General features: G+C 56.5%; 3 protein-coding genes across 4 annotated transcripts in view; all 3 read left to right on the forward strand.

The window, feature by feature from the left end:
* NOTCH4 (notch receptor 4) overlaps positions 1-14654 on the forward strand; it is a 29901-nt gene extending 15247 nt beyond the window's left edge. Inside the window, exons 18-30 of the mRNA XM_055125498.1 lie at positions 601-785; positions 3703-3955; positions 4166-4278; positions 5331-5854; positions 7794-8177; positions 8281-8456; positions 9291-9510; positions 10058-10136; positions 10214-10352; positions 11104-11399; positions 12584-12731; positions 13173-13270; positions 13429-14654. Coding sequence (XP_054981473.1) covers positions 601-785; positions 3703-3955; positions 4166-4278; positions 5331-5854; positions 7794-8177; positions 8281-8456; positions 9291-9510; positions 10058-10136; positions 10214-10352; positions 11104-11399; positions 12584-12731; positions 13173-13270; positions 13429-14097 — 3284 coding nt within the window. The 3' untranslated portion in view covers positions 14098-14654. The remainder of the gene's footprint in view (positions 1-600; positions 786-3702; positions 3956-4165; positions 4279-5330; positions 5855-7793; positions 8178-8280; positions 8457-9290; positions 9511-10057; positions 10137-10213; positions 10353-11103; positions 11400-12583; positions 12732-13172; positions 13271-13428) is intronic.
* Positions 14655-14769: 115 nt separating this feature from the next.
* GPSM3 (G protein signaling modulator 3) lies at positions 14770-18672 on the forward strand. Of its 2 annotated transcripts, XM_055125500.1 has the most exons (5): positions 14770-16507; positions 16649-16778; positions 16969-17068; positions 17522-17721; positions 17961-18672. In XM_055125500.1, exons 1-5 carry the CDS (start codon positions 16410-16412, stop codon positions 18099-18101), a joined length of 669 nt encoding a protein of 222 aa, XP_054981475.1. In that variant the 5' UTR covers positions 14770-16409; the 3' UTR covers positions 18102-18672. The 2 variants fall into 2 exon arrangements, with proteins under 2 accessions (XP_054981475.1, XP_004621369.1); XM_004621312.2 differs by having other exon boundaries at positions 14770-16778.
* A 799-nt stretch (positions 18673-19471) lies between these two features.
* Positions 19472-23596, forward strand: PBX2 (PBX homeobox 2). The gene is made up of 9 exons (XM_055125499.1): positions 19472-19707; positions 20545-20618; positions 20820-21067; positions 21162-21352; positions 21510-21645; positions 21739-21892; positions 22580-22668; positions 22778-22864; positions 22976-23596. The coding sequence occupies exons 1-9, from the start codon at positions 19487-19489 to the stop codon at positions 23066-23068; spliced, it is 1293 nt and encodes a 430-aa protein (XP_054981474.1). The 5' UTR covers positions 19472-19486; the 3' UTR covers positions 23069-23596.
* Positions 23597-23621: the final 25 nt, after the last annotated feature.

A 23621-nucleotide genomic window follows, 5' to 3' on the forward strand; every position in this document is an offset into this window, starting at 1 on the left:
ACACTCCCAACACAGTTCACACATGCAAACGTCCCAGGCAACATGCTGAGCCCAACCAGAGAGAAACTCATGCTTGCCCCACCAGATTCCACAGCCCGAGGGGACCCTGCCCCTCCCCTGACTCCACAGCCTGAGGTGGCACTCAACCAGCACCTTCACTGCAACCCACCCACTTAACGTGGCTCCTCCCTGCAGTCCTAACCCTCCCTAACCAAATAAGGCTTGAGGTGGGAACTCCCAGGGCCGGGACCTGGGCAGGAGCTGACAGGAATCACCTCCCAGGAGAGAATGTCAGAGGACACAGAGCTCTGGGCACAGGCTGAGGCCATTCCGTAAGCCTGATCCCTTGAGTGCCTTCTGGCTTGTCACCTCTTGGAGGACAAGAAAACAATCACAGTTAATTCTCCAGTAAGCTGGGGAGGAGTCTCTCCCCGTTCCTGCAGAACAAGCAGGACGGGAAACTTGATGTTTTAACCTCAAGAGCTGCTGTCTCCTTGGGCCCCACTGCCTGCCCCGAGAATGTTAGTGGCCCCCCCACGCCCCCACCAGGCTACTCCTCCCCACTTAGGTTTATCCATCCCCGTTTGTCTTTCTCCCTAGGCACAGAAGTCTCGTCCCTGTGCCGGAATGGAGGCCTCTGCATGGACAGTGGCCCCTCCTACTTCTGCCACTGCCCCCCGGGGTTCCAAGGCAGTGTTTGCCAGGACAGGGTGAACCCGTGTGACTCAAAACCCTGCCAGCATGGGGCCACCTGCGTGGCGCAGCCCAATGGGTATTTCTGCCAGGTGACTGGGTCTGGAGGAGAGGGTGAAGGGAGACAAGGGTGGGTTGGATGTGGGAGCCCACTCACATGAGGGAGGGAATGGTCATCCTTTTCTTTCTTTCTTTCTTTCTTTCTTTCTTTCTTTCTTTCTTTCTTTCTTTCTTTCTTTCTTTCTTTCTTTCTTTCTTTCTTTCTTCTTTTTTTTTGCTTTTTGGGTCACACTCGGCGATGCACAGGGGTTACTCCTGGCTCTGCACTCAGGAATTACTCCTGGTGGTGCTCAGGGGACCATATGGGATGCTGGGGATTGAACTTGGGTCGGCCACACGCAAGGCAAACACTCTACTTGCTGTGCTATCTCTCCAGCTCCTGGTTATCCTTTTCCTTACCCCACACATCCAACCAACCACCAAGCAATGCCATTTTACCTCCTAAAGATTATCAACTCTGTCCTTGCCCATTGCCCTTCAAATCAAAGTCAACCCATGCCAGTGGCTGCATGCATCAGCGTCCTTTCATCCTGTCCCCGCACTAATCCTCTAGCGGTTCAGCCTTAGATCTGACACCACACCTTTTGGTACTGTTCTGATAGTGTTAAGCTGGTCTGTCACTCCCCTGCTCCAACCCTTTAGTGGCTGGTCATCCCTCTCAGAGCAAATTTCAAGGCCTGCCTGGCCCGGCCTGGCCTGCCTCTCAGGCCTCATCCCTGCCCATGACCCCTTCCCCACAACCCCTGCCCTCTGCTCCAGCAACCCAAACTGCTGCTGGTTCTCTCTGCACCGCATCCTGGCTCTTGCCTCTCAGCCTCTGTCCACTATGCACTGTATCTGCAAAGGCCTGGCCCACCCCTCTACCACTGGGCACGGCTGGGGGTGTGTTTCTCAGCATCAGACCTCCTGTATTCTCTCCAGGCAGGCTAGGGCTTCTTTCAGGGTTTGGGTCATCATGTAAGAGAAGCAAAGCCAAGACTCAAACCCAGACACATGGCCGCTGTACTCAGAACCATGGTTTCAGGCAGAAGGCATCATGCAAACTCCCTAACCACCATCTTTCTTCAACATCTAAAATGGTTAATTATATTGTGAACTTTTGTTTGGAGCCACAACAGCAGCACTCAGGGCTTAAACCTGTCTCTGTTCTTGGGGATCACTCCAAGTGGTGCTGGGGGACCATACCTGGTGACAGGGATTGACCCAGGAGTAGTGTCATACAATGCAAATGCCGTGACCCCCGTACTATCTCTCCAGCCCTTCATGAATGTTTTCAAACAAAAACAGTGTATGATTGGTATCAACCCCCAGGTGCTCATCATTCAGCTGACTTCTCTCGTGAAACTCTCTCCTCCAGAGGCTCCCCAGACCTCCCTCATCTGCTTCTCCCCTCTAATTGGCAACTCTGCAGATCTTGGAAAATCCCTTTTTCTTCATCTTTCTGAAGCCTTCCCAGTACTCCATTCTTTTTTAAAAAATTTTATTAATTTTTTAAAATTTAGTGGCTGGAGTGATAGCACAGCGGGTAGGGCATTTGCCTTGCACACAGCCAACCTGGGTTCGATTCCCAGCATCCCATATGGTCCCCCGAGCATTGCCAGGGGTAATTCCTGAGTGCATGAGCCAGGAGTAGCCCCTGTGCATCACCGGGTGTGAAGCGAAATAAATAAATAAATAAATAATTTTAATTTTAAAAATTTTTTCCTTTTTTGGGTCACACCCAGCAATGCTTAGGGGTTACTCCTGGCTCTGCACTCAGGAATTACTCCTGGTGGTGCTCGGGGACCATATCAGATGCTAGGAATTGAACCCAGGTCGGCCACATGCAAAGCAAACACCCTACCCACTTTACTATGTCTCCAGCTCCAGTACTCCATTCTTGCATGTTCTCCTTCCCCTGAAAGTACTCAGCACAGGGCTGGAGCAATAGCACAGCAGGTAGGGCGTTTGCCTTGCAAGTGGCCGACCCGGGTTCGATTCTCAGCATCCCATATGGTCCCCTGCGTACCGCCAGGGGTGATTCCTGAATGCAGAGCCAGGAGTAACCCCTGTGCAGTGCCAGGTGTGACCCAAAAAGAAAAGAAAAAGAAAGAAAGAACTCAGCACATGGCAGAAAATGAAACCATCAGAAAACAGCTAAGGCATTGGTTCTGTATCAGTTATGCAATGGATCCCAACCCTGACACGTCCTAGCTGTGCAACTGGTACAAAACATGTAAACATTCAAGGAATCAGTTTTCTTTTTTGTGAAGTGGCACTCAAATGGAATCATCCAGATAGCAAAACTGGGTGGGGGGTGGTGGTTTTAGGGGGTTCTGTAAGTGTCACACAATGAACTTGCAATAACTGTGAGTTATTGCCCTAGATGGCTGTCTCGGAACTTCGTGGAAGCAGAGATTCTGGATTCTTTGTATTCCCAGCGTCCCAGACAGTGCCTGCCTTAATAAAGTAGGACAGCAGGGCTGGAACAAAAGTACCGCAGGGAGGGTGTTTGCCTTGCACATGGCTGACCCGATTTGATTCTTGGCATCCATAGGGCCCCCAGAGCACCACCAGAAGTAATTCCTGAGCATAGAGCCAGGAGTAGTTCCTGAGCACCGCCAGGTGTGGCCCAAAAACAAAAACCATTGTGTGTGTGTGTGTCTGTTTCTGTGTGTCTGTGTGAAATAGGACAGAGTCTGGCAATTGTGTAGTGGGGAAGGAAAGTTCCACAAAACACAGTGCTGTATTTTGTGACAATTTGCCATCGTGGTTACTCGGGAGAGGAGACAGATTAGGTTGCATTATTGAGCTACATATCATGTGGAGCTGATAGAAGGGTCAAGCTACTGGTACTAGGTTTGATGAGTTGAGTAACAGTTTCTGCTGAAAAACTGGGGCTATGCAGGCTTTTGAACTGGGTTCCCTGTGGTGTTAACTGGTCCCCTGATCCACCCTCCTTGCCTTCAGTGCAGCCCAGGCTACAGTGGACAGAACTGCTCGAAGAAACACGATGCTTGTCAGTCCCAACCGTGTCACAACCATGGGACCTGTACCCCCCAGCCCGGAGGCTTCCACTGTGCCTGCCCTCCGGGCTTTGTGGGGCTGCGCTGTGAGGGGGATGTGGATGAGTGCCTGGACCAGCCCTGCAACCCCACAGGCACGGCTGCCTGCCACTCTCTGGCCAATGCCTTTTACTGCCAGTGTCTGCCTGGGCACACAGGTGAGGCCCACGATGGGACAGAGGGATGTCTGTGGCCCAGCTGAGCCAGCCATGAAAACCTAGACAACCCCCTATCAAAGAGGCGGTGTCTTGTCCATGCCCAGGCCTCATGCCAAGAGCGTGGCCCCAGAGTCCCTTTACCTGGTATTCCTGGAGATGAGCTAGGAAGAGAGAAGTGACTGAAGCGTGTGATATCTGTTCCCGCCACAGGCCAGTGGTGTGAAGTGGAGGTTGATCCCTGCCAGAGTCAGCCCTGCGCCCATGGAGGGTCCTGTGAAAGCACCACAGGATCCAGTCCAGGTTTCATCTGCCACTGCCCGCAGGTGAGTACCCCCACCCTGGCACCCCTACACTGGTTGCCCCATCCTGGTGCCCCCATCCTGGTGCCCCCACTGGTGCAGGGTAAGATCTTAGAGGTGAGTCTGGAGGAGTCCTAGAGTGGGAATTATCGAAGAAAGCCACCAGAATCACGAGGCTCTAGGAGGGGGAAGGCCCCTAGAATCACTGAATCTGGGCTCAATCTAAATCTCACTTTGAGAATCTGGATGTTCAAGATTTCTTCCAGGGGGCTGGACAGTATAGTGGGTAGGGCATTTGCCTAGTATGCAGCCAACCTGAGTTCGATTCCCAGCATCCCATGTGGTCCCCTAAGCACCACCTGGAGTAATTTCTGAGTGCAGAGCCAGGAGTAATCCCTGTGCATTGCTGAGTGTGACCCCCCAAAAAAGATTTTTCCAGAATATTAACAACCATAGCAAACTTGCTTTTACTAAAATATATCCCACACTGCAAAATAAAAATGGTTGTAGCATGAATCGAAGTTTTAGAAATATGGACAAAGCCTAAGGGGTCATTGTGTAGCTGGATGATTTTGGTTAAGTTTGTGTGTGTGTATGTGTGTGTGTGTGTGTGTGTGTGTGTGTGTGTGTGTGTGTGAGATGCACGACCCACACAGATCCTGAGCGTTGGCTCATTATATACTAACACTTATTCTTACAAGATAGCACCTATGAACCTCATCCAAGAATTACAATATTAACAATGACTGATACGTCCTTCCGGAGGAGGAGAAAGTATAAGATAATGTATTCATTCTGTTAATATCACTCCGGTAACCGTTAAGTCTTCCAGGAATTGCATCATAAAACTGAGATTTATTCAGATTTATTTATGCACATAGATATGATTCATCCATTTTCACCTTCCCATGTGAAATTACTGTGGGACATGGTTTCAATAGCTGCCCAGGATAATCTTCGAGGTCCTTCCAGACAGAATCATTCTAGTCCCTCTGAGTTCACTTAACCCGGGTGTCAGCTCAATGGGCAGTTGGAAGAATAACGAAAAGCTCTAACGTCTCCCCTCCTCTCTCCAGGGTTTCGAAGGACCCACCTGCAGCCACCGAGCCCCCTCCTGCGGCTCGCATCACTGCCACCACGGGGGCCTCTGTCTGCCCTCGCCCAAGCCGGGCTTCCCACCCAGCTGCGCTTGCCTTAACGGCTATGGGGGCCCCGACTGCCTGACCCCACCGGCTCCTCAAGGCTGTGGCCCTCCCTCTCCTTGTCTACACAACGGCAGCTGCTCAGAGGTCCTGGGGCTGGGGGGCCCAGGTTTCCGATGCTCCTGTCCCCCCAGCTCTCCTGGACCCCGGTGTCAAGGGCCAGAAGCAAATGGCTGTGAGGGCAGGCGGGGAGATGGGGCCTGTGACAGCGGCTGCAGTGGCCCAGGAGGGAACTGGGATGAGGGGGACTGCTCCCTGGGGGTCCCAGACCCCTGGAAGGGCTGTCCCGCCAGGTCTCAGTGCTGGCTCCTCTTCCGGGACGGCCAGTGCCATCCGCAGTGCGACTCCGAAGAGTGTCTGTTTGACGGTTATGACTGCGAGACTCCCGCGGCCTGCACGTGAGTCTGAACCCCTGAAGGCCGGGGAGGGTCGGGAGGGTCGTGGGAGGAGGAGGGACCGTGAAGGCAGAAGGAAGGAGCTAGCAGCCTCTAAATGACAATGTGATCACAGCCTCAAGCTCCGGGGTGTTTGTATGGCTAAGCAGAGGTATAGGGTGCTAGACTCCAATCCAGGAAGCGGTCAGCACTAAATGGAGGAACCAAGAAAGAGGGGCTCTGGCCTCCAGCCTCTGGCCATGGACTATTTTCTAGCAATGTATTCTCTGAGGGAAAGGGCCCTGGATTTGCTCTCAGGGAGTCAGAAGAGAGGAACAGGGACTAGAGATAGTACAGTGGGGAGGGCACTTGCCTTCTATGCAGCTGATCCCCCTTTGATCCTGGCAGTCTCCCAAGCACCACCAGGCCTGATCCCTGAGCACAGAGCCAGGAGTAATCTCTGAGCACCAGTGTTGCCCCAAAACCACAAGGAAGACCAAAGCAGGGGACAGAGCCATAATATAGTGGGTACATAGCACATAGTACACTTGCCTTGCACGTGGTCAACCCAGGTTTGATCTCCTGCTCTCTACATGGTCCCCTGATCCCCACCAGGAGTGATCCCTGAGCACAGAGCCAGGAGTAACCCCTGAGCACCACTGGGTATGCCCCCACCCCACCCCCCACACACACACACAAAAAGGAAACTAAGCAAAGGTACAAGCTTAGAAGGTAGCTCGGGGGTCAGGGGCGCGTGCCTCACGTATAAAAGGAACTGGGCTTGACCCCCCCCACACTACATGGTCCCCTAAGCCCTACCAGGTGTAGTCCTGGAGGCGTTCAAGCACTGGTGGTGCTGGTGGCCCCCAGCACTGGGCAGGAAGGGGTCCTTGTAGTCCCCAGCACCGCTGAGTCCAAGCAGTGCTGCATCGCCAATCTGAGCATTTCCAGGCTAGAGAATGTCAAGAATTAGACCCCAGCCCCCCAAGCACTGCTTGCGAGGCCATCAAGATAAAAAGAAACAAAGGTATTAGTAGATACTAGGATGTCTGGTGCCTCCATCCAGAGCCTATGCGAGCCCATTGCTCTGGAGCCCCACAGCAGGGCTGCTCAAACTTCTACCCTCAACCCCTTCCACCAAGAAAGTTTTACACAATAGTGGCATATGGGTACATTAGGAATACAAGTCAAACATTTACTGATAATGGGGCTGGAGCGATAGCACAGCGGGTAGGGCATTTGCCTCGCACATGGCCAACCCAGGTTCGATTCCCAGCATCCCGTATGGTCCCCCAAGCACCACAAGAGTAATTCCCAAGTGCAGAACCAGGAGGAACCCCTGTGCATTGCCGGGTGTGATGCCCCCCCAAAAAAAAGCTTAAAAAAAAAGACAAACATTTACTGATAATAGTCAAATTTATTTTAAGTTGTTTTATTTGTGGGGTCACACCAAGCAGGCGGCAGGGCTTACTCCTGGCTCTGTGCTCAGGGATCACTCCTGGCAGGCTTGAGGGACCATTCAGGATGCCAGGGATTGAATCCAGATTAGTCATGTCAAGGCAAAGAGCCCTACCCACAGTACTAATTCTAGTCTCTACAGGAACGGAGAGCGTACTCTGTGGGCTAGAGCACACGCCTTGCATGCAGGAGACCCAAGTTTGATCCCTGATACCACATGGTTCCCTGAGTTCCCTACGAGCTACCCTGAGCACAGAGCCAGGAGTAATCCTGAGCACTGCTGGGTGTGGCCACCCAATTTTTTTCAACTTTTTTCGAGCCCTGGGTCATGAGCCACAGTTTAAGAAGCTAGGGCCTACAGAGCACAGTGTTCAGCTGCCAGACTGCAGATGTGAAAGGTTGAGAACCTTTGAGTGTGGACACTGGGGCACAGCCGAATCCTCTGGGGCAGAGCAGGGCTGAGGTCTCGGTGGGGATTCTGAGTGTCCCTCTCCTCACTCCACAGCCCCGCCTATGATCAGTACTGCCGCGACCATTTCCACAATGGGCACTGCGAGAAGGGCTGCAACACCCCGGAATGTGGCTGGGATGGGGGTGACTGCAGGCCCAGAGACAGCGGAGCAGCGTGGGGGCCCTCGCTGGCCTTGCTAGTGGTGCTGAGCCCCCAGGCCCTGGACCAGCAGCTGCTTGCCCTGGCCCGTGCGCTGTCCCTGACTCTGAGGGTGGGGCTCTGGGTGAGGAAGGACAGCGATGGCGGGAACATGGTCTACCCCTATCCCGGGGCCCAGGCTGAAGAAGAGCTACAAGGAGCCACGGACCCGTCCCAGCAGAAGAGAGCAGCGCCCCCGACACAACCTGTGGGCAAGGAGGCCGACACCCTCGGCACCGGGTAAGGAGGCTGGGCCAAGGGCAGGGCAGACACCAGCTCTGCAACCAGCAGAGGGAACGGGGCTCTGAAGCAACACACGGCTTTCTGGGGTGCTTTCCTGCAGGTTTGTGGTGGTGATGGGTGTGGATATGTCCCACTGCGGCCCAGAACGCCCCGCCTCCCGCTGTCCCTGGGACCCCGGGCTCCTGCTCCGCTTCCTTGCAGCGATGGCTGCCGTAGGGGCTCTGGAGCCCCTACTGCCAGGACCTCTGCTGGCTGCCCACCCACGTGCAGGCACCGGTAAGTGACCCTCTCATTTCCCCTGACTTTATGCCCAGGTTTGCTTTCAAGCCCGCAACCGCCCGTGGAGGTCAAATGCAATAGACTCTCTGGAGCCCAACAATGTCCTTTGAGAGGACAAAGCCTCCTCACTGCAGTCTCTAACTGGACCCCCTCCTGGCCTAGCCGCTCTGCAGTTTCCTTATTTCCCTGAGCAGTTAGTTGATTCTGACCTCTAAGACTTCCCACAGAGTCATTTGAGTTCTGGTCTGCCCTCTACTAGGTTGAGAGTATGCAATTACTTCTGTATTAAATAGTTCATAGTCAACCGTTATATAAGTTGCTGTTTACTCGCTGCCCGCCCTTGTTTAATAAGCACTTTCGAGTACCCGTTCACTTAATCCTGCCAACAATCTCAAGAAGTATGCTATAATAAAACTCCAGCTTGGGGGCTGGAGAGAGGGTGAAGGCACTTGCCTGCGTGCAGCTGACCCAGGTTCCATCACTGGAACCTCAGGCTCCCCAAAGCACTGCCGAGAGGCAACTCCCGAGACGGAAGCAACCCCCAAGTCAGGAGCAGGCCCTGAGCACCGCTGGGCTTGGCTCCAAAACCTAAACCAAAGTCCCAGTTCAGGATTGTGGTGATAGCGCCAAGGGCTAAAGCGCACGTTTTGCATGCAAGAAGCTCCCGGTTAGATCCCCAGGTGTGCACCACGCCCCGCCCCCCACACCCCATCCTAAACTTCCCATTTTAGATATAGGAAACTAAGGCAGCGATAGGCTCCCACGTTTGTCCAGGAGTCTCCTGGTACAGCCCAGCCTCACCAGGAATGTTCTTTTTGTGACTCTCGCCAGCGCCCCCCCACAACCAGCTCCCCTGGCCCGTGCTCTGCTCGCCAGTGGCCGGATTGCTCCTTCTGGTCCTCGGGGCCCTTCTCGTCCTCCAGCTCATTCGGAGGCGTCGCAGAGAGCACGGGGCCCTCTGGCTGCCCCCGGGGTTCACCAGAAGGTCTCAGTCTCGGCCGACTCCCCACCGACGCAGGCCCCCCCTCGGAGAGGACAGCATTGGCCTCAAGTGAGAGGGAGATGGTGGTGGGGTGGGGGGTGTGTGCGGGCAGGATCTTTCCTGTGAAGGTATTTATGATCAGAAGCAATATGATGGGGCCAGAGAGATAGTACAGTGGGTAGAGCTTTGCCTTGCACGCGGCTGACCTGGGTTCAGTCCCCAGCACCCCATATGGTTGCCCGAGCACCGCCAAGAGTAATTTCTGAGTGCAGAGTAACCCCTGAGCATCTCCAGGTGTGACCCAAAAAGAAAAAAAAAAAAGGCAGCGGTATGAGACATTACTGTAGAAAATAAACACAGAAGGGGCCAGACCCGGGCCTTGTATCTAGCCGACCCGGGTTTGATCCCCAGCATCCCATATGGTTCTCTAAGCCCTGTCAGGAGTGATCCCTGAGCACCGTTCCAGGAGCAAGCCCTGACACCTCTGGGGATAGCCCAAAGACAAAAAAAAAAATGAACAAGGGACAAGGGAAGAAAGAATGGCTGTTGGGAATCTTGGGGACTTTGAAAGTCCTAAGCCCATGTCATCTCTATCGCCCACTCCCTTTTTTCCAAGGACACTGAAATCAGAGGCAGAAGTTGATGAGGACGGAGTTGTGATCTGCTCAGGTCTCGAGGAAGGAGAGCTGTGCCAGGTAAAAGCACCAGAGCACAGTGGGGCTGGAGGGACAGAAAAACGGTCTTCTTCATGACCCTTACTCTGATCCCCAAGGCTGAAGACATGGCCTCCCCCTCCAAGTGCCAACTCTGGCCTCTGAGTGGTGACCTCTGGGAGCTCCCCCAGGAAGCCATACTGACTCCTCCCCAGGAATCAGAGACGGAGGTCACTGACGTGGACTCCTGTGGACCTGGTACGTGAGTCAACCCAGACCCAGAGGAAATGAAATTGCCCTTTGACCCTTTACCAAGCAGAGCATCCTTTAATATCCGAACTGACGCAACTAATGTTAAAGTCAGTGCTTCAGAACAGTGACTCTCAAAATGTGGTCATCCCTTGACAGAAGAGTTAAATCAAAAGGAAACTTGCTAGAAAGGCAAACTCTGGGCCAAGATGATAGCTCAGAGGCCTGGAGTACACGCTTTGGGGGTTCACTACCCAGTACCACATGATCTCAACACCACCAGGAGTGACCTCCCCTGACCCCCCCCCCAAATTCTCAGTTCTCCTTTAGAGCTACAGATTCAGAATTCAAGATATTAAGACATCAGTGTCTTAACAACTCCTTTGGGAAAATCTGATCTAGATTGAACCTTAAAAGGCCGGTTGCCTTCCATGTAGCGACCTGGGTTCAATTCCCAGGACCCATGTGGTCGCCTGAGTCCAGCAAGGAGTGTCTCACACCCTGCCCCCAAAACAGAAAAGAGGAAAAAAATTAGATTGAAGCTTGAGAACAATTATTCTGAGATGTTTGAGAATTAGGTTGCTGGCTCCTTTACAGAAAATTGAAGTCCAAAGCAAGTAGAAGTCACTTGCCTAAATCCACACAAAATCAAGGGTCAGAGTGGGTCTTCCCAACATCTCAGGTTATGATTCTCCCTCATGCTGTGTGTCCCCTCAAAATAATGTCCTATTACTTATTACTTGCATTCTGTCACTCACAGGAAGGGTGACACCCCTGATGTCAACAGTTTGCTGTGAGAAAGTGGAGTCCCGGACCATCCAGGGGGCTTGGCTGGCAGGCCCTGAGCCCTGGGAACCCCTGCTAGGTGGAGAAGTCTGTCCCCAGGCTCACCCCACAGGTACTGGGGAGACGCCCCTGCACCTGGCTGCCAGATTCTCTCGGCCAACAGCTGCCCGACGCCTCCTTGAGGCTGGAGCCAACCCCAACCAGCCCGACCAGGCGGGGCGCACGCCCCTTCACACAGCTGTGGCTGCGGATGCTCAGGAGGTCTGCCAGGTCAGTGCACAGTGGGTCTAACGGAACTCAGTGGGCAAACCGGCGCTGTACTGGCAAAAAGCAATCCTGAGTCTGATACAAAGAAGGCCCGGGGAAATGAGAGGGGAACAGCTGGGTTGGGAGAACTAAGAGGTAGGAGCCAGAGTGATCATAAGTGTTAGAGCGTTTGCCTGGCACATAAGTTTACCCAGGTTAAATCAGTGGCATCGTATACGGTCCTCAGAGCCTACCAGGAGTGATCCTTGAGCACAGAGCCAGAAGTAAACCCCTGAGCACCTCTGGGTGGGGCTCCAAAATAAAAACAAGTGTGAGAAGGAGAGCTAGAGAAATAGCATAGCAGGTAGAGTGCTTGCCTTGCATGTGGTTGACTTGGGTTTGGTCCCCAGCACCCCATATGGCCCCCGAGCCCCGCCACAAAAGACTCTTGAGTGCAGAGCCACAGCAGTAAACCCTAAGCACCGCTGGGTGTGCCCCTCCCCCCCACACACAAAAAGGGCAGGGCTGGAGAGAGTATAGTGGGTAAGGCATAACGCAAAGACTTTGCATGGGGCCAACAGGTTCAGTCCCAAGCACAGTATGTGACTTCCCCAAACACAGCAGGTGTGGTCCCTGAGCACAGAGCCAAGAATAAGCTGGGTATGTCTCCAGCACACACAAAAAATGGCCAGAGATGTGGCTCAAGTGGCAGAGCACGTTTCCCAAAAAACCCTGGGTTCCATTCCCAGTACAAATATAAATATATAAATAAAACTAAGGCTGGGGAGAAAGCTCAAAGGAGTAGACCGCATGCTCCCCTCCCCACCATAAGTGAACACCTGTCAAAAATAGCACTGTGAGGCCAAGTATTACCAGAAATAGCCTCACGGTCCTGAGCAGTTGGGTAGCCCCTCCCAAAAAATATATGAAGATGGGATATGACTCAATGGTAAAGCATTTGCCCTGCATATATGAGGCTGTGTTTGACCCCACGCACCACACAGCCCCCAACAACTAAGGGCAGTGAGGTACCTGGGGCAGGACTGCATGCTTTGCATGAGGCGGGGGATAGGGGACAGGTTGGACTCCCGGCACATGGTCCATGAAACACAGCTGGGGACCTGAGACCACGGTGCCAGGTGTGGCCTACACATACGAAAAAAAAAAAAATTATGAGGCCCCTAACTGGAGTCACTTTGGACCCCCAGATCCTACTCCGAAACAGACAGACTTCAGTGGATGCCCGGACAGAAGATGGGACGACGGCCCTGATGCTGGCTGCTCGGCTGGCAGTGGAGGACCTAGTTGAAGAACTGATTGCAGCCCGAGCAGACGTCGGGGCCAGAGATAAATGGGGTATGCATCTGTCAAGTCTGATGGGGCTTAAGATAAAACTCAAGAGGAAGGGAGAGCCGAGGAACCAGGTGGAGGCTAAGGCACTCCTTCCCCATCACACACACCCCCGCACACCCAGCCTAAAGGGAAGTAGGCCGGGGAAGGAGCGCAGGAGCCTGGGAGAGGTCTCGGGATGGAAGGTGTTCTCCCGGTCCCACCGACCCCAGAACAATGCCCCATTGTCCCACCCGCGTGCCGGTGACGTCATCAAGGGCAACGCTTCCTGCTGCCAGGCGGTCACCCCGGTAACGCTTCCGCCTCCGAGGGACCCCGGCGGTTCCCAGCAACCCTACCCCCCAAGACCAGAATCCTTGGGAAACCGGAACCCTGGCGTCTGGTTCCCCCCCCCTCCCCCGCAAGCCTCGGGCTAACAACCTCCCACGGTCCCCACCCCCCACCTAGGAAAAACCGCGCTGCACTGGGCCGCCGCCGTGAACAACGCCCGGGCCGCCCGCTCCCTTCTGCAGGCCGGAGCTGATAAGGACGCGCAGGACGGCAGGGTTAGATCGGGTCGCGGGCTCCCCTCCCCCTCCCCCTCCAAAATAAGGAAACAGCCGCGGAACGCGCGGAAGCCGGGCTCGCCGGGCCGGGGCGGGCGGGGAGGTGGAGGGGCCACTCCTCCCCTGACCTCACCCCGCGGCTATTTCCTCCCGCCCAGGAGCAGACGCCCCTCTTCCTGGCAGCCCGAGAAGGAGCGGTGGAGGTGGCCCGGCTGCTGCTGGGCCTGGGGGCGGCGCGAGGGCTGCGGGACCACACGGGACTGGCGCCCCGGGACGTCGCCCGCCAGCGCCACCACTGGGACCTGCTGACGCTGCTGGAGGGGGCGGCGGCCCCGGAGGCGCGGCCCAGGGGCGCGCGGGGCCGCGGGGCGGGGCCGTGCCCGCGCGCGCGCTCGGCGTCGGGGGCCGCGGCCCTGCCCAGGGGCGGGGCCCCGCCGCGCAGCCGGACGCTGTCGGCCGGCGCCTGCCCGCAGCACCGGAACTTCTCGAAGGGAGGAAGAGGAGGAGGCGGAGGAGGCGGAGGCGGAGGCGGAGGCCCGCCCCCGCGCGGCCGGAGGTTCTCAGCAGGCATGCGCGAGCCCCGGCCCAACCCGGCAATTGTACGAGGAAGCTCCGGGGTTGCGGCCGGGAGCGGCGGGGTGGGCTCAGCTGCCGACTGGCCTTGCGATTGGGTGACCTTGGGGGGAGTCTTCAGCCCCTCCTCCAGCACGCCGATCCCGCCCCCTTGTCTGACTCCGTCCCCGGAACCCGGATCGCCTCAACTTACTTGGGGTCTCCCAGCCCAGCAAGTGGTACACTTCCGTAAAGGAAGCGGTGGCGAAAACTAGGTTATATTACCTGGCGCGGAGGGAGTCTGAAAATCAGTGCCCGCTAGATGACGGGCAGTCTGGAAGCACTCCAGATTTTCAGATCCTCGAGCCCCCCCCAATGAGCCGTAAGTGTAGTGCTCTCCCAAAAGGAGTGAATGCCCACCAGAACCATCATCGGCTTCCATGTGGAGCAGCTGCAGCCCCGAAATGGGATTCGGGTGATGGGATGAAGAGGACCCAGCCTCTTCCAGGGATTGTGGGGCTGCAAGAGGATGGAGTGAGACATATAACGCTGGACTGGGACCAAGAACTCTATATAGGATATATTTTTATTCCTGTAGAATAACAGGACTGTCTATCTCTTATCTCCCCCACTGTTAAGCTGATAACTATTTATTGAGCACCTATTATGTGCCAGGACTATATAGGTGCTACAGGCCGACCAGCTTATGACTCCTTGCATTCTCCCCACCCCCAAACCCACTACTGCAAGGATGAAGCATTCTTCCAAGCACTCCTGTCTCTATTTAAGAATCTAAATATTTCACCTGTTAATAAAACTCAGTTGAAGTGTTGCTTTTTTAAAAGGGTTGGGAAGTAGAATCTGGAAAAATAAGAAAGTGCACAGTATTTTTAGAATTTTGTGAGATTTAGATAGAGCTTTGCATGCTGGAGCCCTGAATTTGCATGCTTGGCCCTGAATAGCATGGTCCCTAGTACTGCTAGGAGCAACCCCAGGGGATCCAGAAGAGAGGAGTTGCAAATTGCACCGCGTTTTCCAAAACCAAACCAAAAGAATCTTCATAATATAGTTTTAAGACCAAGATGAAGTAATTTGGCAGTTCCATGTTATGGTATTGTCTGAAGACAAAACAAGTAGCTCAGGGAGAAAATGCACACACGAGGCCATGCATATCCTTTGTTAAGGCCACTTAGGAGACTCCTACCACTTTAAATAGGAAAGGATGGAGAAGACATCTCAAACTATTCACCTTGCTCTGTTTATATTTCTTTCAAGGTGATAACATTGGAAACATAAGGCATCTTGAAAACGAATAACTACCACCTATTCAACTGTATATGCCATGCACTTTATCATATTTCAATCTCACATCAACTGTATAAAGCTGACACTATTAAAGCTCTTTGCGGGGCAGGGAGATAGCTCAGAGGTCAGGGGTACATGCCTTGCATCCACAAGGACCTAAGTGAATTGGATCTGCAGCATTGCATGACACCCCTACAACACAGCTAAGTGTAGTCCTGAGGTGCCCAAGTATCACTGGCTATAGCTCTGGTGGCGCCAACATCACTGAGCAAAATGGAATCGCTCGTCCCAGCATTAAACTGACCAACCTGGTTGACTGAGTGTCCCTGGGAGTGGACCACAGGCCTGCTGAGCACAGCTCTGGACGCCACCCCCACCCCACCCCCCACACACACACACACAAAACCACACTTTCAGAAACCAATGCAGAGATTTTATTTGCCAAAATTGCAAATAGCAAAACCAGGTTTCTTCACATGCCATGCTCCAAGTCACGCTATAAACCTAAACTGACGGGTTGGCATTTGTCAGTCTTTTGAGGGGAAGAGGGTGGTTTGGGCCACACCCCCACAGTGCTCAGAGGGTGGTACTGGTACTCTCTGAGCTCAGGGGTCACTGTGGGCCTGGGAAACCAGATGTGGTGCTAGGGGTTGGATCAGGGTTAGCCACATGTGACCTAGTGCCTTAACCCTTGTACTATCTTCCTGCCCCACCCGTTGGTCTTAATAAGTTTACCTTCCTCTCACCCTACTGCCAGTGAGACTGACCAGCACTGATTAGAGACCAAATCAGGGAGACAGTCCTCTCTTACCTGTATCTAAACCTTGTTTATTTAAGACCTGTTTATTCTTGTACTTGGTGCACATCTTACATCTTACCTCCCTGTTGGAACGTGCCTACTTGGAGAGCAGGGATAACCATTTAAATAATACTGATTACTTAATATATCAGAACTAGAATATATCACTATATTTGAGGCCCTGCCATTTCTGAATTTTATGCTTCCCACTGGAGCCAGTCCCAATAAGTGAGAGGCAAGCTGGGAGGCTGGTGAGAGCCAAAACCTACATCAGGGTCACTTTAGGGAGGGAAGGAACCTGGACTGTATGTGTGTGTGTGTGTGTGTGTGTGTGTGTGTGTGTGTGTGTGTGTGTATGGGGGGGTGCTGTTGGAGGAGTGAAACCACTTCCTGTATCGCTAGTTCCTGTGTTGACAGAGCTGCAGGGGAGGAGGGGACTGGAGGGAACACAGCCCAGGCTGGGGGGCTACTGAGTCCCTGGAGATGAGGCCTTTAGTCCTTTCCCACCAGGAACCCCACACTAGAGTCGCTGGAGGAGCTTTTCCCAGTCTCTGCCCTCCACAGGGGTCCAGAGAGGCCCAGTAAGCGAGCTGTTTGGGTGGGAAAAGAGAACTGGAGGAAGTTGACAGGGAGGGGCGGGGCCGTGAGGGGCTGACCAGGAACTGAGTTTCCTGTTCTGTACCCAGGCATCCAGCCCCTGGCTCACCCCCACCCCTTTCCAGCCCCCAGTCCCCTCAGGAACCCAGGTATCCGGTCCTCCTCCCAAATCCCAGCCTCCCCCCGCCCCCTCCAGGTTCTCCCCTCCAGGGGATGGAGGCTGAGAGACCCCAGGAAGAAGAAGATGGTGAGCAGGTGAGCTGGGCGGGGGATGTGGGCGGCTGGCAGTAGGCAGGAGGGAGGTGAGAGGACCTGCGGGGGGCACCGAGTGACCATGGCCTGGGAAGGGTTTGAGCAGGGAGACACAGAAGAGGAACTAGGTTGCTGGCCTAGCCCCCTGCCCACTCCACCTGGAGTGGCTAGAACGCTTGTCTGTCCACCTCAGGGGCCCCAGCAGGATGAGCATGGCTGGCCCCCTGTGAGCCCCACCGCTCGGCCTTGGCGATCTGCTCCTCCATCCCCTCCTCGAGGAACCCGCCAAACAGGTACCACTCGCGCACACACACATACACACACACACACACACACACACAGGATCTCCCTCACACACACACACTGAGATCTCACTCACACGCGCGCGCACACACACACACACACACTGGGATCTCCCTCACACACACACAGGATCTCCCTCACATACACTGGGATCTCACTCACACACACAGACACACACACACACACTGGGATCTCCCTCACACACATAAACACACACACACACACACACACACAGGATCTCCCTGACACTGGTGCCTACATCTTCATCCCTTGACCTCTCTCCTAGGTCCTAGCCCATCATGGGCCCTCTACCCACCTCTGAACTCTGCATCACCCCCTTAGCTGTGACCCCTCCCTATCCCTCACCCAGTCCCCCACCATCACCTCCTCTGTGCCTCCTTTGCCGACTCCTCGGTCTCTGAGTGCTCCCCTCTGCTCCCCAGTCCTGGCGCCGCGCTCGGCCTCCCTGCTCTCCCTGCAGACTGAGCAACTCCTGGACCTGGTGGCAGAGGCCCAGTCCCGCCGCCTAGAGGAGCAGAGGGCCACCTTCCACGCTCCCCCGAGCCCCCCGAGCCTAGTCCGAACCCCACCGCGGCCTCTCGAGGACAGAGAACAGCTCTACAGCACCATCCTCAGTCACCAGGTGAGATTTCCCGCCCTCCCCCCCCAGTCCTGATCACTGCCACCAGGAGACTCAGGCTTCAAGACCTCCGAACCCTTATTCTTTCTGGGGTCCTACCTCCTCCCCAGGCTGTGTGCCCTCTCACCCGAGCCCTACAGTCCCACCCCATCACAGGTGTCCTGCATGCCCCCACCCCTGCCCGGGCTCCCTCAGGGACTGCCCTCAGCCCTCACCAAGCCCCCGTGGTCCCTCCTCTCCAGTGCCAGCGGATGGAAGCCCAGCGCTCAGAGCCGCCCCTCCCCCCGGGGGGCCAGGAGCTCCTGGAGTTGCTGCTGAGAGTTCAGGGTGGGGGCCGGATGGAGGAGCAAAGGTCCCAGCCCCCTGCACAACACACCTGCTGAGACTTGAGACCTGTCCGCAAATCTGGGCCTCAAAGCTGGACAGCCTGCCCCCACCCCTGCCTGGCAGGGGCGCCAGATGCTGGAAGACCCAACAGACACCTGTCATCACCCTCACCCACTTTCCCCGGGAACGGGAGGGGGTGAGAGGCCCCGGTCCTGAGGAATGGTCCAGGTGGGATAGTCATTTGACTCTTCGCCAAGTCCCTGGGAGCCTGACCCACAGGACCACCCGTCCAGCTGCCCAGACTCCCCACCCCTTCTCGGATAGTGGGGGGCCCTCTGGGTCCTGGCTCCTAGTGGGGCCACCCCAAGTCAGGCTGAGGGGCTGCAGGTTCGGTCCTCAGCCGCCCACAGCGGATCGCAGGCGTGTCCTGAGGGGTGAGCCCACCCCGCACTCCCTCCCGGTAAGAGCGCGGGGAAGGAGGTTCGCCTCCCCGTCCTCAGCACCCGGCCGGACCGAGGGACCCGGGGCTGTGGACGGACTTTAGCCCGGCCCCCGCCCTCCTTGCCCGCGGCTACTGTCTGTCTGTCTGCCCTCGGGTGGTGTGAATAAATCGGATTCTCCTCGAGACTGAAGCCTGGTGTCTGGGGCCGAGGGGGAGAGGGGAGGAAGGTGAGGCCGCGCTCTGGGCTGGCCCGAGGCCAGCTCCCCTCCCCGGCTAGTTAATTACTGGCTCATTAAGCAGCGGCTGGAGACCTCCCTAATTATGCGCCCCCCTATGCCCCCTCTCCTGGTTTTAATTAAGTAGAAAAGGGAGGGGAGTCATTAGGACAAGAAATATGAACTGAGCCGCCGGTGAACCCGGACATTCCAGCGGCCAGAGTCCGGATCCCCCAGATCTCGGCCTCAGAACTCAGGGGGCGGCGCACCCCCAACCCCCGGCCGCCTAGTCGGGGCGCGGGCCGGCCCCCCACCAGCCCCGGGTTTCCCCTTGGGCCGGCTCCGCCCCGCGCCCCTCTCCCCTCCTCCACCCGGCCTCGGCTCCTGGGTTTCTGCGCGGCTCTCCCCGCCCCCAGCTCCTCCCCGTTCCTCCTCTCGTCTCCCCTCCTCTTCCTCCCGGCTCCCCTCCCCCAGCCTCCTCCCTCGCTCCCCCTGCTCCCTCCGCCCTCCTCCCTCTCTCGCACACACACCCCCGCTTGGGCCTCCTCTCTCTCTCTCCGGCTCCATTTTCTCCGCCGCCGGGGGCCGGGGTCTCCTGTGGGGGACCCAGACGGTACCCCAGGTCTCCCTCCGGGCCGGGGTGAACCCCCGGGGGAGACGGGAGCGAGGGAGACGGGCGGGGGTTGGGGCGGAGGGAGCAGCGGCCCCTGCGAGTTTCGGGGGGGAAGTAACCAGGCGGGGGGAGGGGCGGAGCAGGGAGGGGGCCTCAGGGCCCCCCCCAACTATGGACGAGCGGCTGCTGGGGCCGCCCCCTCCGGGCGGGGGCCGGGGGGGCCTGGGATTGGTGGGTGGGGAGACTGGGGGCCCTGGAGAGCCTCCCGGTGCCGGCGACCCCGGTGGGGGTGGCGGGGGGGTCCCGGGAGGCCGAGGGAAGCAAGACATCGGGGACATTCTGCAGCAGATAATGACCATCACCGACCAGAGCCTGGACGAAGCCCAGGCCAAGTGAGTGCCCCCACCCCGGGACCCCGCACTGAGCGGCCGAAACCCCATTCACAAGCGCTGACTCTTCCGGGGAGCGGCCCCCCCCCAACTCCTGGAGCCTCTTCTTACCCCTGGGGAGCCCCGAGATAAGTGATTCCTCTGGAACCTCCCCTGATCCCAGCCCCTGAAACCTTCAGAGAGGGGACCCCCAGGTCATCTCGCCCCCTCCTAACCTCTCACTGACCCTCCCTGCCCGGACCCTCCCCCGCCAGAGCCGCCTCTGGCTCCCAGACTAAGAAACTGCTTTTGCTGTCCCCTTTCCGGCTCCACCCAGCCCACCCGCACCTCAGAGGACCCAGGCACCCCTCACCCTCACCCTGCTCTCATTCCTCTCCAGTCTCGACCCAGCTTCCAGGGGTCTGCGCCCCCTGCGGGGAGGGGGAGATGCCCGGCCCCAGGACCCTTCACGTGCAGCTGTACTGAGCTCTCCACTGGAGCCCGCGCCCCTAGCCCCTTGCATCTCAAACTCCTGCCTCTTTTCCCGGCCTCTCTCGGAAATCTACATAGTCACCCTCACCTCTGCAGACACCCCCAGACCCCTCCCCCTGTGTTCTTTGGGACTGTCCCTTACAGCTGACCCTAGTCCCCTTAGAGTCCTGTGGGCATCGTCCCTCAGTCTCCTGAAGCCAAACTGCCTCCCATATCTTCAAACTCCAGTATTGGATCTTTTCCCAGGAACCCCCCACCCCATTCAGCCTCCGATTTACCTACCTCCCCTGTTCCCCAGCTCCCCTCAGCCCCCTGGATACCCTTCACTGTCTTTGTATGTTCTCGACTTTTGTCTCCTGTTGTCCCAAGGAAACATGCCCTGAACTGCCACCGGATGAAGCCTGCTCTCTTCAGTGTCCTGTGTGAAATCAAGGAGAAAACGGGTATGTGGGTCGTGTGATTTCTCACGGGGGACCAGAGCCCCAGTGGCTGGTGAACCTGGCCAGAGAGTTTGGGACTTGGGGTTCTGAGAATGAAGGGACTCGGGAGGTGACTGACGCAGCCTGGGGAGGGAACCAAAGCTTGCAAATGTCATGGGGAAGGGGGTTGGTCCACACCCCTGAGTCCACTCGCCTGCGTGCTAGGCCTCAGCATTCGAAGCTCCCAAGAGGAAGAGCCGGTGGACCCCCAGCTGATGCGCTTGGACAACATGCTGCTCGCTGAGGGTGTCGCGGGGCCTGAGAAAGGAGGGGGCTCGGCTGCAGCAGCTGCAGCAGCCGCCGCCTCCGGGGGTGGCGTGTCCCCGGACAACTCCATCGAACACTCGGACTATCGCAGCAAACTCGCCCAGATCCGCCACATCTACCACTCCGAGCTGGAGAAGTATGAGCAGGTGAGGAGAGGAGGCCCGGGGGGTGAGCGGAACACCCTCGGGGGTGGGGGCCCTCTCAGGGGCCACCTCACCAGGCCACTGGTCCTCCCTGCAGGCCTGTAACGAGTTCACGACCCATGTCATGAACCTGCTGAGGGAGCAGAGCCGCACGCGGCCTGTGGCCCCCAAGGAGATGGAGCGGATGGTGAGCATCATCCACCGGAAGTTCAGCGCCATCCAGATGCAGCTGAAGCAGAGCACCTGCGAGGCCGTCATGATCCTGCGCTCCCGCTTCCTGGATGCCAGGTAGGGCCCAGACCCCCCACTCTGGACCTCGAGTCTTCCATTCTCCAAGCCCCTGGGCCGCCACACTGCACCACACAGCACCGCATGACAGGGGTGTCCCCTGCGGGTATGCAAGACGGACCCCACTGACCTCAATGCCCTTGCCCTCTCTCTGCAGGCGAAAGCGCCGAAACTTCAGCAAACAGGCCACGGAAGTTCTGAACGAGTATTTCTACTCCCACCTGAGTAACCCGTATCCCAGCGAGGAGGCCAAGGAGGAGCTGGCCAAGAAGTGCGGAATCACCGTGTCTCAGGTAACCCGACAGAGCGCGCTTGCAGAAGGCTCTGCCCCGACTTCCCGAGGGAAGGTGTCCGCCTGACTGTCCTTTCTGCCCCACGCCCCGCAGGTCTCCAACTGGTTTGGGAACAAGCGGATTCGCTATAAGAAAAATATCGGGAAGTTCCAAGAGGAGGCAAACATCTATGCCGTGAAGACGGCCGTGTCAGTTACCCAGGGGGGCCACAGCCGCACCAGCTCCCCGACACCCCCTTCCTCTGCAGGTGTTGCTCGCTGGCCCCCTTGGCTGGCTCTTTTACTCCTTGCTTTTGTTCCCACTTGCTCACTAGGCAGGGTCAGAGTCAAGAGGGTACCTTTGGGGTGGCGGGTTCAAGGGATTAAGCTGAGGAGGGATGGCAGTGTCGGGATGGGGACTGCTGTGGTGTCCACTTTTTTTTTTTTTTTTTTAATTTTTGGGTCACACTCGGCGATGCACGGGGTTACTCTTGGCTCTGCACTCAGGAATTACTCCTGGCAGTGCTCAGGGGACCATATGGGATGCTGGGAGTCGAACCCGGCTCAGCTGCATGCAAGGCAAACGCCTTACCCACTGTGCTGTCGCTCCAGCCCCTGTCCACTTTTTCTTGCAGTATGTGGCCAGGGAGGCTCAGGAGCCAACCTGAATATGAGCGTTTTTCTGAATATGGCAGCATTTTGTTTTCCTTATTTGGGGGGTGGGGAGGGTAGCGGGTTGGGGCCACACCAGGCTTCTGCAGTGTTGGGGTTCAACTAACTGAGCATGGCGACATGCAAGGCAAGTGCCTTGCCCTGGGACTATCTTGGCAGTGTTGTTTTGTGGCATGTAAGGACGTGCCCCCACAGAGATCGGGATTTGGGGAAAATCAAACTTTGGTGGGTTTCTTGTCTGCCCTCACGGACTCTGATCTCTTCTTCCCTTCTTCTCCTGCAAGGCTCTGGCGGCTCTTTCAACCTCTCAGGCTCTGGAGACATGTTTCTGGGAATGCCCGGCCTCAATGGAGACTCCTACTCTGCCTCCCAGGTCAGGCCCGTGTCCCAGCTTCCAGACCTCCCCTTCGAACTGGAGCGTTTTGTTTTTCTTTTTCCCTTTGGATGCATCTCAGTGTCCTCTCCTCCCTTGTGGCCTGCAGGTGGAATCTCTCCGACACTCCATGGGGGCAGGAGGCTACGGGGATAACCTCGGGGGAGGCCAGATGTACAGCCCTCGGGAAATGAGGGTGAGTAGACCCCTGAAGCCTATCTTCCCAGCTTTGAATGGGAGGGCCCGTTCCCTGGTGCGTGGAGCAATTCTCTTGAGCCCACCCCCAACTGCTTCTCTCTTCTTCTAGGCAAATGGTGGCTGGCAGGAGGCTGTGACCCCATCCTCAGTGACATCCCCGACAGAGGGACCAGGGAGCGTTCACTCTGACACTTCCAACTGAACTCGCCCCTCAGGGCCACAGGGGTGGGGTCTCACCAGGCGACTCTGAGAGGACGCAGGCATCCAGAGGACAAGCCCCAGACACGGAAGAAGCACAAGACTTTGAGGGCGAACGGGGGGGTCATTTCCGCCCCGCCCGGAATCTCAGTGCTGGGGATGCTGATTACGTGACAGGGAGAACGGGGTTCACCAAGGGGGGAGAAGGGTGTCTTTCTCCCCCGATTCTCAGTCTTCTCTCGCCCCCCTTTCTCCCACACTGAAAAACACTCCCAGAATCCTGTCTCCAGATCCTCCCTTTCTCTCACATACACGGTATATAACTATCCTCTCTGGGCTCCCCCACCCCACTTGTCTAAGCTCTGGGATCTGTGGAGATGCCAGCCCTGTGTGACCAGAAATGCCAAAAATGGGGGCCCAGCTTCTGGACAGAGGCTGCCACGCCCCCTGTGCCTCCCTGCCCTCCGCCCCTCCAGATGGCTTTATTACCTCATACGCAGCTCATCTTAAACCAATAGAATTGCTCGGTGGACGAGAGTGTCTGACTCAGATATCTA

This window comes from Sorex araneus, chromosome 2 (genome assembly GCF_027595985.1).
Source record: "Sorex araneus isolate mSorAra2 chromosome 2, mSorAra2.pri, whole genome shotgun sequence".
NCBI classification, from domain to species: domain Eukaryota; kingdom Metazoa; phylum Chordata; class Mammalia; order Eulipotyphla; family Soricidae; genus Sorex; species Sorex araneus.

What these genes read in the sequence shown, in the direction of transcription:
- GPSM3 (XM_055125500.1), top strand. Translation starts at nt 16,410, where the DNA reads ATGAGGCCTTTAGTCCTTTCCCACCAGGAACCCCACACTAGAGTCGCT. An exon ending in AAGAAGAAGATGGTGAGCAG is followed by an intron (nt 16,779 to 16,968) that starts GTGAGCTGGGCG and finishes TGTCCACCTCAG; the next exon opens with GGGCCCCAGCAGGATGAGCA. An exon ending in TCGAGGAACCCGCCAAACAG is followed by an intron (nt 17,069 to 17,521) that starts GTACCACTCGCG and finishes TCTGCTCCCCAG; the next exon opens with TCCTGGCGCCGCGCTCGGCC.
- PBX2 (XM_055125499.1), top strand. Translation starts at nt 19,487, where the DNA reads ATGGACGAGCGGCTGCTGGGGCCGCCCCCTCCGGGCGGGGGCCGGGGG. An exon ending in AGCTGGAGAAGTATGAGCAG is followed by an intron (nt 21,068 to 21,161) that starts GTGAGGAGAGGA and finishes TCCTCCCTGCAG; the next exon opens with GCCTGTAACGAGTTCACGAC. An exon ending in GACACCCCCTTCCTCTGCAG is followed by an intron (nt 21,893 to 22,579) that starts GTGTTGCTCGCT and finishes TTCTCCTGCAAG; the next exon opens with GCTCTGGCGGCTCTTTCAAC.